General features: G+C 39.6%; 1 protein-coding gene across 1 annotated transcript; it reads right to left on the bottom strand.

Moving 5' to 3' along the window:
* Positions 1 to 1,580: 1,580 nt before the first annotated feature.
* On the bottom strand, positions 1,581 to 10,588 carry Srsf3 (serine and arginine rich splicing factor 3). Its single transcript, XM_015487654.2, has 6 exons — positions 10,429 to 10,588; positions 7,299 to 7,506; positions 5,734 to 5,868; positions 3,542 to 3,580; positions 3,215 to 3,301; positions 1,581 to 3,065 (listed from the first exon to the last, which is right to left on the bottom strand). The coding sequence occupies exons 2-6, from the start codon at positions 7,502 to 7,504 to the stop codon at positions 3,038 to 3,040; spliced, it is 495 nt and encodes a 164-aa protein (XP_015343140.1). The 5' UTR covers positions 7,505 to 7,506; positions 10,429 to 10,588; the 3' UTR covers positions 1,581 to 3,037.
* Between the last annotated feature and the right edge of the window lie 2,238 nt (positions 10,589 to 12,826).

Below are 12,826 nucleotides of genomic sequence, written 5' to 3'. Positions count from 1 at the left end.
AAGATTATGAAAACAAAAGCACATTTAGACAAAGTACTAAACCAGTGGTCTTACATAACCAGGCATGTTTTATCATCTAGAATTCTTCTAAATTACATATGGCTAAATCACTCTGGAAAAATGTCAATAGGCCTATAATCTGGCTATGTATGCTTTGAAAGATCTTTACAATTGATATCATACCCGATTAAGCAGCACTGTACCAAAATGAACCAGAGCTCTGATATAATAAAAAGGTAGCTAGGATCTCCCATCCAGAAAGATATATGCTTCATGTGAACTACTACTAACTGCAAACTAATAGGGTGCATATACCATTTACAGATCACATGATCTTTAAAGATCTGTAACATATTCAAGTATATAAATGGTAGCTGACATGTATCTAAATGTCACAAAACTAAAGTTCATCTGGCTAATTTATAAATTGTTTTGAACTTTTTGAAAGATGGAGGTCAGAAGTAACCCACAATGAAATGAGAACCACAGATCAAGCATCTGCAACTGTTGCTTTCTTAAATCATTAAGTACTAACAGTGACCTCTAGTGAACATCAGTAGCGATCACGTGTCAAAATTGATTTCTTTCACTACAGTCAACTGAGAAAATGGATGATTTGCTAATGTGACCTATAATTTTAGCAATTATAGGGCAGTAAAATTTCCAAATAACCAAAATTTATAATGTCAAATCAATTTCATATCCTGTATATTTTCTTTTTGGTACCAGGGAATGAACCCTGGGGTGCTTAACCACTGAACCACATCCCCAGCCCCCTTTTTATATTTTATTTACAAACAGGGTCTTCGCTGAGTTGCTTGACTTTGAATTTGCAATTCTCCTGCTTTAGCCTCCCAAGCTGCTAGGATTAAAGGCATGTGCCACTGTCCCTGGCTCATATTCCATATAAGTCAAAAGATTGGCTAGGGTTTCTAGTTAAAAATAATTACAAAATTGACAACTCCTTGGGGAGGTTAAATTCCAGGTTCTGAATCATTTCTGTTAGCCACATCTATCCACAGTCTGTCAAAGTTTTACAGAAACCTTTTCAATGTAAGACCCTATGTGTTGAATACTGCCCCCCCAAAAAAAACTTAAAAAAAAAAACACAAATAAACCCCAAAACAAAACCCACAAAACAAAAACAAAAAAAAAAAAAAAAATCAACATACACTGGTTTGTTCCGAACAGGAACAGGTCTTAACATGCAGAAATGCCAAAAGACAAAAGGTCCAAACCTGGAGCTCCCAGTAGGTCAGTGTCTTACTTGATCATGTGTAACTGTGTAAAGGCTCATCTCCTTATTGAGCCTGACACCAATTCTCTCCTCTTTGTGTGAAAGGTTCGTAGGACCACTAGAAATAATTTGTCTTTTATTTTTTGGTGTTTGGTGCTGGTGATTGAAACCTGGGTCTCACATGTGCTAGGCAAGCAAGCGCTCTACCCACTGTGTTCCAAGAACCTAAATCTTAGTGTCCCCTTTTAGACTGTACTCAATCCAATGTCTTTGGAGACAAAGTCAGTACAATCTGATCCAAACTATCTTCAAAGACCAAATTTAAGGAAACTAAGCCACAAAAGACTGTTGCATTATGATTTAATCTAATTGCACAAAAAATTTGAAATTACAACTCCTCCAGATTTCTAAGAGGAAGGTTATGCATGCCTCCATATTCAATTCTGCACTGTTACATTTGAACCATATTGTGAATTTTACATCATGATGGATCAGTTTGGAATTTCCATGCAACACTTCAAATTATAAAATGGAAGCAAATTTTAAAACTTTGTGGAAGTTTTCATGCTAAAGATAAAAGCCATTTTTATGGGTAACTTAACTTCAGATACAATATGCCAGGTTGCTGCTTATTTTAAAATGTTAGTCACCAAATATCATGGACCCTGAACTGGCTGGCTTCAACTCCCAAAATATGCTTAACTACTAACAATAAGGTGACAACCAAAAATTCCCTTCACTTCAAAAGACTATTCCACAGTGCCTCTCCATTGTGTTTCTTATAAAATAAGAGCTGTGCAATCAACTGCTTTCTATGGGAAAAGAACAATGGTAACAGTGGGTTCAACTGACTATTATACAATTATGCTAATATTTTATTAATTCAAAAGCACTTTACAAGAAAATATAAGTATGGCTTCCAATAGGAATGTTATACCTGGACTTGGTACCAAGCTCAGATTTGAGTTTGCAAGGAAAAACAGGCTTTCAAGTTAAACAACAATTTGTAACCAAAACTTTAATCCCAAGGATTCTCACAAAACATATTACAAATGACAGCATGGAAAAAAAAATCTTGCACAGTTAACTCAAAAAAGTTCAGCTCTACAATGTACCCTTAAACTGGCAGGACATGGGTATTTTAAAATCTCAAATTTACAAATAATGAATGTTACAAATAGCTATGTATTCACATATAGCAATCACATAAGAAATTATGACCTAAGCAAAGGTAAATTTTCTTGAAACTTATCAGATTCTATACCAGCTAGGCAACCTCTGCCCAGGGGTGAAGACTAGTTGAATTTTACAAAACCTCTAGTTTAATAGTGCCGATTTTATCATCTTTACCTGCTTGCCCTGTGTTCACCGCTGCTTTTAAAGACTGCTTATTCATCTACACCTGTGTATTATACTTCAGCTATGAAAAAAGGAAATTTAACTGATTTTTTTTGCCAGTTTTATTCCTATAACATTAGAACATCACACTTTAGCTGGGCAGGATTTAGAGGTTTATTTTCAGTCTATGCAAGACTAAAGTTCAAAGCAAATTCAATTTTGCTTAAGGGAACATTGTAAAGTAACAATTATTGGTATTACATGCCTCATATGATCCATTTCAAACCATAGAGAATTACATCATATGTGTCACTGTTCCAAGAGACAAATAAATTTGAACAGCTAAAACATCTTAAAAATGCACCAAGCTTATGAAGTCTCAAACAAAACTTGAATTTTCTGTACATACTCCTGTCAAATGAAGTTATTTCCTGTACACCACTTCTCTTGCAGACTGGTCTTCTATTTCCTTTCATTTGACCTAGATCGGCTAAAAACAAGAACAAAAAACAAAATTTGATATTTGCAATTTGGTTACCCTCAGTGACAAAAGCATCATCATTTAAAAAACTTAAAAATCTTATGGCTTAAAAGAGACTATGCACGTTCTTAAGCAGCTTAAGTCTTTAGACAGCTTACCTACGAGACCTAGAGAAGGATCGGGATGGCTTGTGATTTCTCTCCCGAGACAGTGATCTCTCTCTTCTCCTATCTCTAGAAAGGGACCTAACCAAAGAAGAATAGAATGTTAGAGCAATTTATTTATGATAATTATACCCAGCAGAAACAATTTTCTAAGTCTGAAAACTCAAAGATGACTCATACTACAACTTAACAGTGGCTTTATATGCTGTTTGATTCACTAAAGTCAAGGTTTATCACATTAATTAAGTCATTCTGAAGACAGCAAAGGAATGAGAAACACTACCATTCCTGAAAATGTGGCTTAAAGACAAAATTATTTACCTGCTCCGGCTGCGAGAGAAGCTTCTCCTTCTTGGAGATCTAAAAGCAGAAACAAGAAAATTAGCCTAATTGTCAGTTACTATTAATGGCGTGAGGCATTTCCCAACTTTTCAATCTCACTGTTGGGCCCAGTGAATGTGCCGAAGAACTGGCACCCATCGTCCAAAAATAAAAAAAGAAAAGAAAAAAAAGGCACAGAAGGATTAAGGAACAAAAAGCTCAAGTGAAAAGCAGGTATTCCAACCATGGATTCATTTTAACAAAGAATGCTTCACAGCAGATCTGTCCAATGCAAAACTTCATGTCAAACTAACTTCACTACCCAAACACCACACCAAAATGTAGTCCCACAAGTAGTTCCAAAAACAGTACCATAAACCAGTATTTGGAACCCATGCAAACCTATAAGTCCGTAACGAGACTTAGGTACCAGGTGGATAGTGTAATTTTGTGAAAACGCGATAGGTGTAAATATTGATGCCACTTAGTGCTACATTAGAACTGCATTTGTGATCGTCACATTTAAGAGTGTGTTTAGGCTTATCAAATTACCTTAGCTTGGCCCACACTTCACCCCCAAATTTTTAAAATTTTGAAAACTGTTAGTAAAACCATTTAAAGGTGATAGGATTCAACAAATTTTTGCTAGGAAGAAAAGCTAAAATCTGTTAGAGATATTAAAATTTTTAGTTTGGCATCTCACACATGCAAATAAGTTCCACTTGAAGGTCTAGTTACATTATGAGTTCCCTATCACCCTTAAAAGTTTTTTTTCAAGCAATATATATGTACGTTACCATTCAATTATGCACAGCCAGCCTTTGATCCAGAAAAAGAATTACTTTAAGCCGCTTACTCCTTATTTTAACCAGCAGTAAACTGTATAAGCAGGAAAAACTTACTAGTTTTGGGTTTCAACAAGCTAGAAATGGTGAGGTGAGGCTGCCGGACTGACGGCCAGGAAGAATTTGCTGAAAAGGTTTTGCCAGATGTTGCGTTGGATTTAGTTGGTTGGCGAAGGGGGTGTTGTGGATTTTTCCTGCTTTTTTGTTAGCCGAAGGCTGCTGCTGTAGTTGTTGTGAAGACATTTGGTAAATAAACAGCTGAGCTGATTGGCCAGGAATGTGTGGGCGGTCGAGGTGGCTGCTGCCGATTTGGTTAAGGTTGGAGAGAAGGCTGAGAGAAAACAGCATGCTCGGGAACCAAAGGGCGGTGCAACCTGACGACTGGCCAGCCTGGGTCATGTGAAACGACACCAGCCAAGCTGAATGGGGCGCGCTGGTCACATGACGCTGAAAGGGCTAGTTGACTGGCTAATGCAGATTCAGAGGGTGGTGAGAAGAGACATGATGGTGACTCTGTAACGGGGTTCATTTTTATTAATAGATGGACCAAAAAGCACAAAAAAAATGAAAAACAAGCCATCAGTACAACCATCTATTAGCTAACAAATACTCTTTATTATGATGGGCAACAGTGTGTTGTTTTTCAAAATAGCAAAAGGGGCAAGATTTTGAACTCCTATCTCCTAGGACTTCACTCACCTGTAAGAGGTAAATTTAGTCCTATAGAAACTATTTTGGAGGTTTGAGGAGATGTGGAGTTAGCATCCAGACAATACTGCCTGGTCCAAGAATGATGCCATTTTCAATTATAAAAAAACTGAATTCTCTCCTATTTGGGATTGAAGAACAGATGACTGGGATTACTTCGTTTTTAGCCCCCTTTATTGGTCAGTGACTTAAGTTAGTTTCAGAATGATTTCTACTTTACCAGTTGTAACATTAAAACAGCTGCCTGTTTGATAAATATTACAATTGTGCTAGTAGAAAACACATTTTTGTGAAGAGCTAGAGTTGAATGTAATGTTCGTCATTATGGAGTCAAGAAATGGAAAAAGGCCTAAACTGAAGTATAAGGGAAGACTTGGAAAGATGCAACTAGAAGATGAACTAGAAGATAGATCCAAGATAGAAGTTACTGACTACCAACATGAACAATGACCTACAGACAAAAAAGCCAACACTCAGCACAACTCACATACCCCAAACTACACCCAGCAAATGTTTCGTAGAAACCTCCGAATCTTCACAGTAAGTTTACAACCCACCAACAAACTTTAGGAGAAATACCTGCTCCTACTAGCTACTCCATTACACCGATATCTCTAAAACACGCTCTCTCTCAAGTACCTGCGGCGAGGTGGAGGACTCCTCCTACGATAATCATCTCGAGGACGACGACCCCAAGACGGAGGTGGGCCACGATTTCGACTTCTTTTTTCACCATTCGAGAGTTCCACTCTTACACGGCAGCCACAAAGTGTTCTATGGAAAAGCAGAGACATTAACTTTATGATGTCTATTACAGGGAAAAGTAAACATTCAGTTAGTTACTTCTTGCAAGGAACCTATCTGCAGGTCTATGACCTTTTAATACCAAAAACAAGTTTTAGTTTCCTTTTCCTTATTTTTTAACCACTGCAGACTGAATCCAGGAGCCCTTTACTGCTACTGAGCTAAATCCCAAGTCCTTTTCATTCTTTGAGACAAGGTCTAAATTGTTGAGACTGGCCTTGAACTTTCGATCCTCCTGCCTGAGACTCCCCAGAGGTTGCTGAAATAAGCAGGCATAACTACTAGTATAAAATGGCTGCGCTTGACTCCCAGTCTAATTTTAAATTAAGTGTAACAACCAAATGGGATTTTCTAAAGCACCAATTAACAAGAAACCAACTTTCTTCTTTTTCCACTTGTTAGAACCAGTGTGATTACTGAACTCAATATTAACTTGTAATAGTTATTTAAATGTGAAGATTCCTGAATTTATCTTTTTAGAACGAGTTCTGTAACTGGGCACAGTGGCACACGCCTGAAATCCCAGTGGCTTGGGAGGCTAAGGCAGGAGGATTGCCTGTTCAAAGCCATCCTCAGCAATGGAGAGGCACTAAGAACTCAATGAGACCTTGTCTCTAAATACAAAATAGGGCTGGGGATGTGGCTCAGTGGTTGGTGCCCCTGAGTTCAATCCCCAGTACCAAAAGGAAAAAAAGGGAAAAAGAACTAGTTCTATATCCCTATGTGATTTCTTCCCTGGAGGTAGGTCCCAGCATTTATTTATTATCAACTTAGTCACTCTCCTCCAACCTTCTCTGTAAATAGGGCTCTAAGCCAAGACAAAACCATTTTGGACATTTTTCTCCCCTCAATCACAAAGGTCTCCCATTTTATTTGTCCACAGCCATTAAGTTTCAACAAGCCACTATATCTGAACAGTAAGTGGGAAGAGATGTGTCCTGGAAAACTGTTATGTAACCTGTAATGACCTTTCATATATGACTATAGAGCTAACTCTTGGATCCTCTTTTTTGATTACAGTTAAGGAGAAAAGGATCTCATCTAAGGCAATATGACTTGCTTCAAGAAAATTTGAAACAGAATTTTTGGATCAATGGTTTTCCTTGGTTTTATGAACTGATTTTCAAATGCCAGGAAGTGAGAGAAGATCAACACACCTGTTACTCTGACAAGTATTATTATCAATCAACTAGTAGGACACTATAAACAAAGGTAAATAGTTCATACTTCCTAAATAAAAATATCTCAAACACTTAAAATAGTACAATAAGCCTCTGCATAATCATAATTTTAAATAAAGAATATAGAATCTCAAGTCACCTAAAAACCACAAAAATCTTTAAAACAAAACAAAAACAGGCAACAAATTTACCATTAGTATACATTAATCTTTAAATTACCTTCCATCTAGCTCTCGGACAGCATCAGCGGCATCTCGGGGATCTTCAAATTCAACAAAAGCAAAGCCGGGAGGGTTTCTAGCAACCCACACACTTCGGAGTGGTCCATAGTAGCCAAAAGCCCGTTCCAATTCAGTCTTGTTGCCATTGTTTCCAAGATTACCTACATAAACCTTACAGTCCAATGGACAAGAATCACGATGCATTTCTGTAACAAAAAAAAAAAAAAAGTATACAAATGATTTACAGTTAAAAACAGAGATCATAAGAAAAAATTACAAAATGATAAAAACTCTTGAAATCCCCTTTCTTGGGCTAGGAATATAGTTCAGTGGCAGAGGGCTTGCAAGCTGAGACCAGCACGGCCCCCCATAACAATTTCCCCCTTATTTTTACCAACACCTCCAGGAAACTAGCAAATTAAAAAACAAAACCCAAAAAGCCTCCTTGGAATAATCACATCTGGACCATGAAAGTTGAATTTCACCTAATTCATTTAACCCTTAAAAGAGCCTTTAGATGGCTGGGGCTGTAGCTCAGTGGTAGAGCACTTGCCTTGCAGGTGTGAGGCCCTGGGTTCAATCCTCAGCACCACATTAAAAATAAAGATATTGTCCATCTACAACTTTAAAAAAATTTTTTTTTAAATAAAGAGCCTTTAGGAAAGTTAGTAAAACCTGCTCAAAAACAAACTTTCAGGGAGTCAAAAACCAAGTTAATAAACATGAAAGCCAGTATTTAGTTCGATAATTTTTCTTTCTTTTTTTTAATATAGGAAATTGAACCCAATGGTGCTTAACCACTGAGCCAAATCCTCAGCCCTTTTTTATATTTTATTAGGGCCTCACTAAGTTGCTGAGGCTGGCTTTGAATTTGCCATCCTCCTGCCTCTGGAATTACAAATGCACCACACTGCCTAGCTTCATTTTCCTAATATATAAAATGGTTAAGAGCTTGATTCCCTAGTTTAATTTCAAACTAAATTTAACAAATAATAAGATTTGCCACTCTCTTTCATCCTTTCCCAGGCTTAAACAGAGTTAAGACATAAGGCTGACACCATTTTGGCCATTTTACATTACCAACTCCAGCTAAGGCTATCACTGAATGTTAAAGACACCTCGCTTAGCCTGCACAAGGAACTGCGATTCCATCCCCAGCACCAAACATACGTACACCTCACACCCCTCAATCCTCACACAACAGTTGGCATGTACAAAATCACAGCTAAAAATACCCCATTTATGTTTGATGTATCAAAATGCATAAATGCATTGTTTTTAACTAAAGAAAACAAAAAAGATTAAAAAAACTCTCCATCATTCATCCACAGCTATTAAGTTCCAACAAAGCCACCACATTTAGACCTAAGTGTGTTTGTAAGCCAAAACCTAACCAGCTTTAATATTCAAATTTTTCTTTCACTTAAGAAAGCATCCCTTTGGGGCTGGGGTTGTGGTTCACTGGCAGAGCTCTTTCCTAGCACATGTGAGGCACTGGGTTCCACCCTCAGCACCACATATAAATATACAAGTAAATAAAGTTTTTTTTTTTTAAAAAAGCATCTCTTTGATCTCTATCACCGTTAAAAAAATTTAACTAAACAACAAAACTTCCTTGATTCCACATTAACTTCCTTTTGTACAGGAACAATGCTAATACACGTCATTACATCCAAGTAGTATGTGGTGCAAATTCCTTAAGCAACAAAACCAAGTGTTCTATCCTCACACCATAAAAAGAAAAAAGTAACCTCAAGGAATACTGCTGACAATAACATAAAGATGTCGATCCAAATGCTCAACAAATATACAAAATGTGGTACAAGTCGTTCAGTAATAACTTAACAAACGAAGGGCTAACAAATGCTACGATATGGAAAAACCTCGAAAACACGTTAAAGCAGAAATAAAAGTGCACGTTCTATATGGTTCCGGGCATATGGAATACCTAAAACAGGTAAATCCAGAGACAGATTAGTGGTTGTCAGCGATTGGGAGGAGCTGGGAGTCCGACTGTTTAATGGCTACAGGTCTCCTTGGGGGCATCAAGGAAGTGGTTGGGAACTAGATGGCTGCAAAACACTGTTGATTGTATCAAGTAGTACTACTGAATCGTTCCGCTTCAAAATAAATCTTATGTAACTTTCACCTCAAGAAAATTGTTACAGCCACAACCCCAGCAATTTTAGAGGCTGAGGAAGGAGCATTGCTCAAGTTCCTGGACGGCCTTGGCAACTTAGCAAGACACTGTCTCAAAATAAAAAACCTGGGGATATATAATTCAGTGGTAGAGCACCCAGGTTCCCCCCGCCCCCGGAAAAAAAAAAGGTTACAAAAAAGGGTATTTCTTATGCAAAAATTCACTGCATTTGGGTCCTTCCTTGATAAATCTTCAATACTGAAAGTCACTCCAACAATAAATTGTTTGATCACGTACGTAAAAGCAACCTTCTCAATTCAGCTGACGGGCTTTTCGTGCACACCACGTTTTTCTCTTAAGTTTATCTAATCAAAAGACCAAGTCCAGACACATCCCCTCTGCCTTGACCCCACCCTGTGAAAATCGATTTTTAAAACACTCTTCCGCGACCGGTTTCAGGCCTATGAATGGGAAGTAACCTTAAGAACACTGCAACTCAACCTGAAAGACAGCAGTTCGTTTAAGGGGGAGTGGGGGGAACGGTTAAGATGCGGGCGGTAAAGAAGTCGAATTAAAAAAAACCATCAAACAACAGGTGGCTACGAGGCCATTTCGTATGGGATAAAAAGATCCAATCTCTAATACTGACTTGAAAAAAACCTTGAGCTGTTCCAGGAAAACAAGGAGCCAAAGGGGGGGAAAAAAGGCGCCATAAAATCGAAAGGCCATGACCTGGAGCGCAATTCGGTTACGGCTCCCCCCTCTTCTCCTAGAGCCCCGGATCATCCCTGACGCCCCCATGGGGTATGAAGACCTCCTCCCAAGGCCAGGAAACATCCTTCGACGGACCGGGAGCCCCCGCCGCCGCCCCGTGCTGAACGTCACAAAATGGCGGCGGCGCCTCTTTGTCTCAATCTGGCGCCGCCATTGAGCGGCCCCACCTAGGTTCTTATATTCCACTTTCCTTCTTTCCCCGCAAGTCTCTCACCGAGATCGTGGGTTAGAAATGCGGAGGCTCAAATCCACACGATCCGATGGATCTTCCCGCTCCTACTCCGGCTCAGCGTCCGCAGATGCGCTCGCTCACCCGGCGTCCACGAAATGGCGGACCACCGCCGTCTCCTCGCCGTATTTATACACCATCCTGGGGTCACGTGATTGGATGAGCTCGCCCAATGAGAAGCGCCGGAGGCCGTGACGTGGCGGCACAAACGCAGCGAGAGTCGCGGTTGCTGGGAGCGCGCTCAGGCGGTTCCGTCAGGTGGGTGGAGACGTGTGGTGGCGCGCGTGGGTGGCCGCAAGCCTGGCGCTCCCCCTTTGTCAATCACCACCTTATCCACAGACCCCTCCCCCTCGCTTCCTTCATGTAGGGCGCGGTTTGATAAACAACACCATCGGCGTTAACTCTCCAGCATTGATTATAGAGTCTTTGGCTCCAAACAAGCTTAGAGCATTGGATGCATCATTAATTACCCTTGTGAGCGGTTGGGCTGAGAGCCTCGCGTTTCCAGACGCTATGGAAAGTTGCTCCCTAGGTTACGGACCTGTTTGTGAACCGAGGGCCCAGACTATGACTGTTCGGGTCGCTATTTAAGGAAAAGCCTGGCTCTGAAAAGTTTGACCGACTCTAGCAGGTTTCCCACTTCTCGCCCCCACCTCAGGGCTTGGCACAAAAGGCAAATCTGGAAGTGATCACCGTTATCAAGTAACCGGAAAGGGACATTTTTAAAAGGAAGATTTAGTTTAAATTCTGGGCCCCCAACCAAATGCCAGGAAGAGCATCTTAGCCTCTCTGCAAACAGTCCTTGACCTGCCTGGTAAAGGCTGCTGAATTTACGTGGGCCTCTTCCCCTAGGAAGACTGAGGCAATCCCAGGAATAATATTGGGGGCCAGATGCCATGGCATCCACCTGTAATCCCATCAAGTCCATAGGCTGAAGCAGGAAGATCACAAGTTCGAAGCCAGCCTGAGAAATTCAGCCAGACCTTGTTTCAAAATAAAAAATTGTTGGGGATGTGACTACTCAGTGATAGAGCACCCCTGGGTTCGATTTCCTGACAAAAAAAAAAAAAAAAGGAAAGAAAGAAAAATTTCTGGATATGAAAGATGAAAACTAAACGCATAAGAAATTTAAAAAAAAAAATTCTGAATACAGAAATTATCTCTCCCCACCCCCACAAGAAGTTGAACCCAGGGGCATTCTACCACTGAGCTGGATCCCCAGCACTCCAGCCCTTTGTAATTTTTGAAACTTCATTGGAGTGTACCACCACCTCCAGCAGAAATTATTCACGTAGACTCGTCACTCGTCAAGTTAAGAACCATGGTACTAAGTTATCTTCCAATTCTGAAACCTACTGCTCCTAACTCACTGAGCCTATTTATATATATATATATATATTTTTTTTTAATTTAAGAAAAAAATGTTACTGAAGGCCAGGCACTAATAGTTATGGATAAGATTTAATATTTTAAATATTGTGATTGAATTCCAAGTTTCTATAAAGGAAAAATCTAATAAGAGTATGAACTATAACAATAGTTCCTGAACTACTTAATCCAGTCAGGGTCCTGGCAGGAAAAACAAGGCACACTATAAGGATTAACCACAGAGGGAATTATTTACAAAGGTGTAGACAGAGGGAGGGAGAATCCCAGAGGCAACTCTTAGTCCTCACAGGGGAAAGATGGAGAGCAGGGTTACCAGAATAAACCAGGTGCTGTAGCTATGGAAGAGAGGCTACAAGAATTGTGGCAGCCCCATTTGGGGGGTGTAGGGGTATAGTAAGTGGATTACCCGCTCTTCCCATACTCCTCATCTTTTTCTGTGGTGCTGGAGATAGAACCCAAGGCCTCCTAAATGTTCCACCACTGAGCTAAACTCCCAGCCCCGTTAGTACCATCTTTCAATAGGACTTAAAATTTTTTGCTCCAAATCAACTAGAATCTTGGCCAGGAGAGCTGTTAGTGTAAGCCTAGAGGTCAATCTCCCAGAGCAGGACAGAAAAGGTGGGAGAACTGATCTAGGGCTACACTATTACGTGCTCTACCACACCCAGCAGGAATGTAAATATCTGAATAATTTTTATATTGAGTTCATGTCTTGGGTTAAACTATATTATAAAATTAATCTGTTTATACTTTTAACTGTGGTGACTGAAAAACTTAAAATTATATATGTGGGGATTGAGGGTGTAGCTCAGTGGTAGAGCACTTGCCTTGCATGCATAAGATCCCAAGTTTGGGGATGGGGTTGTAGCTCAGTGGTAGAGCACTCACCTAGCATGTGTGAGGCCCTGGGTTCAATCCTCAGCACCAACTAATTATAAATAAAATAAAGATATTGTGTCCAATTGTAACTAAAAATTTATATATATATATATAT

The sequence above is a fragment of the Marmota marmota genome, unplaced genomic scaffold (genome assembly GCF_001458135.2).
Source record: "Marmota marmota marmota unplaced genomic scaffold, marMar, whole genome shotgun sequence".
NCBI classification, from domain to species: domain Eukaryota; kingdom Metazoa; phylum Chordata; class Mammalia; order Rodentia; family Sciuridae; genus Marmota; species Marmota marmota.
Note: the sequence above shows the minus strand (reverse complement) of the source record. Positions and strands in the feature narration are given on the sequence as shown.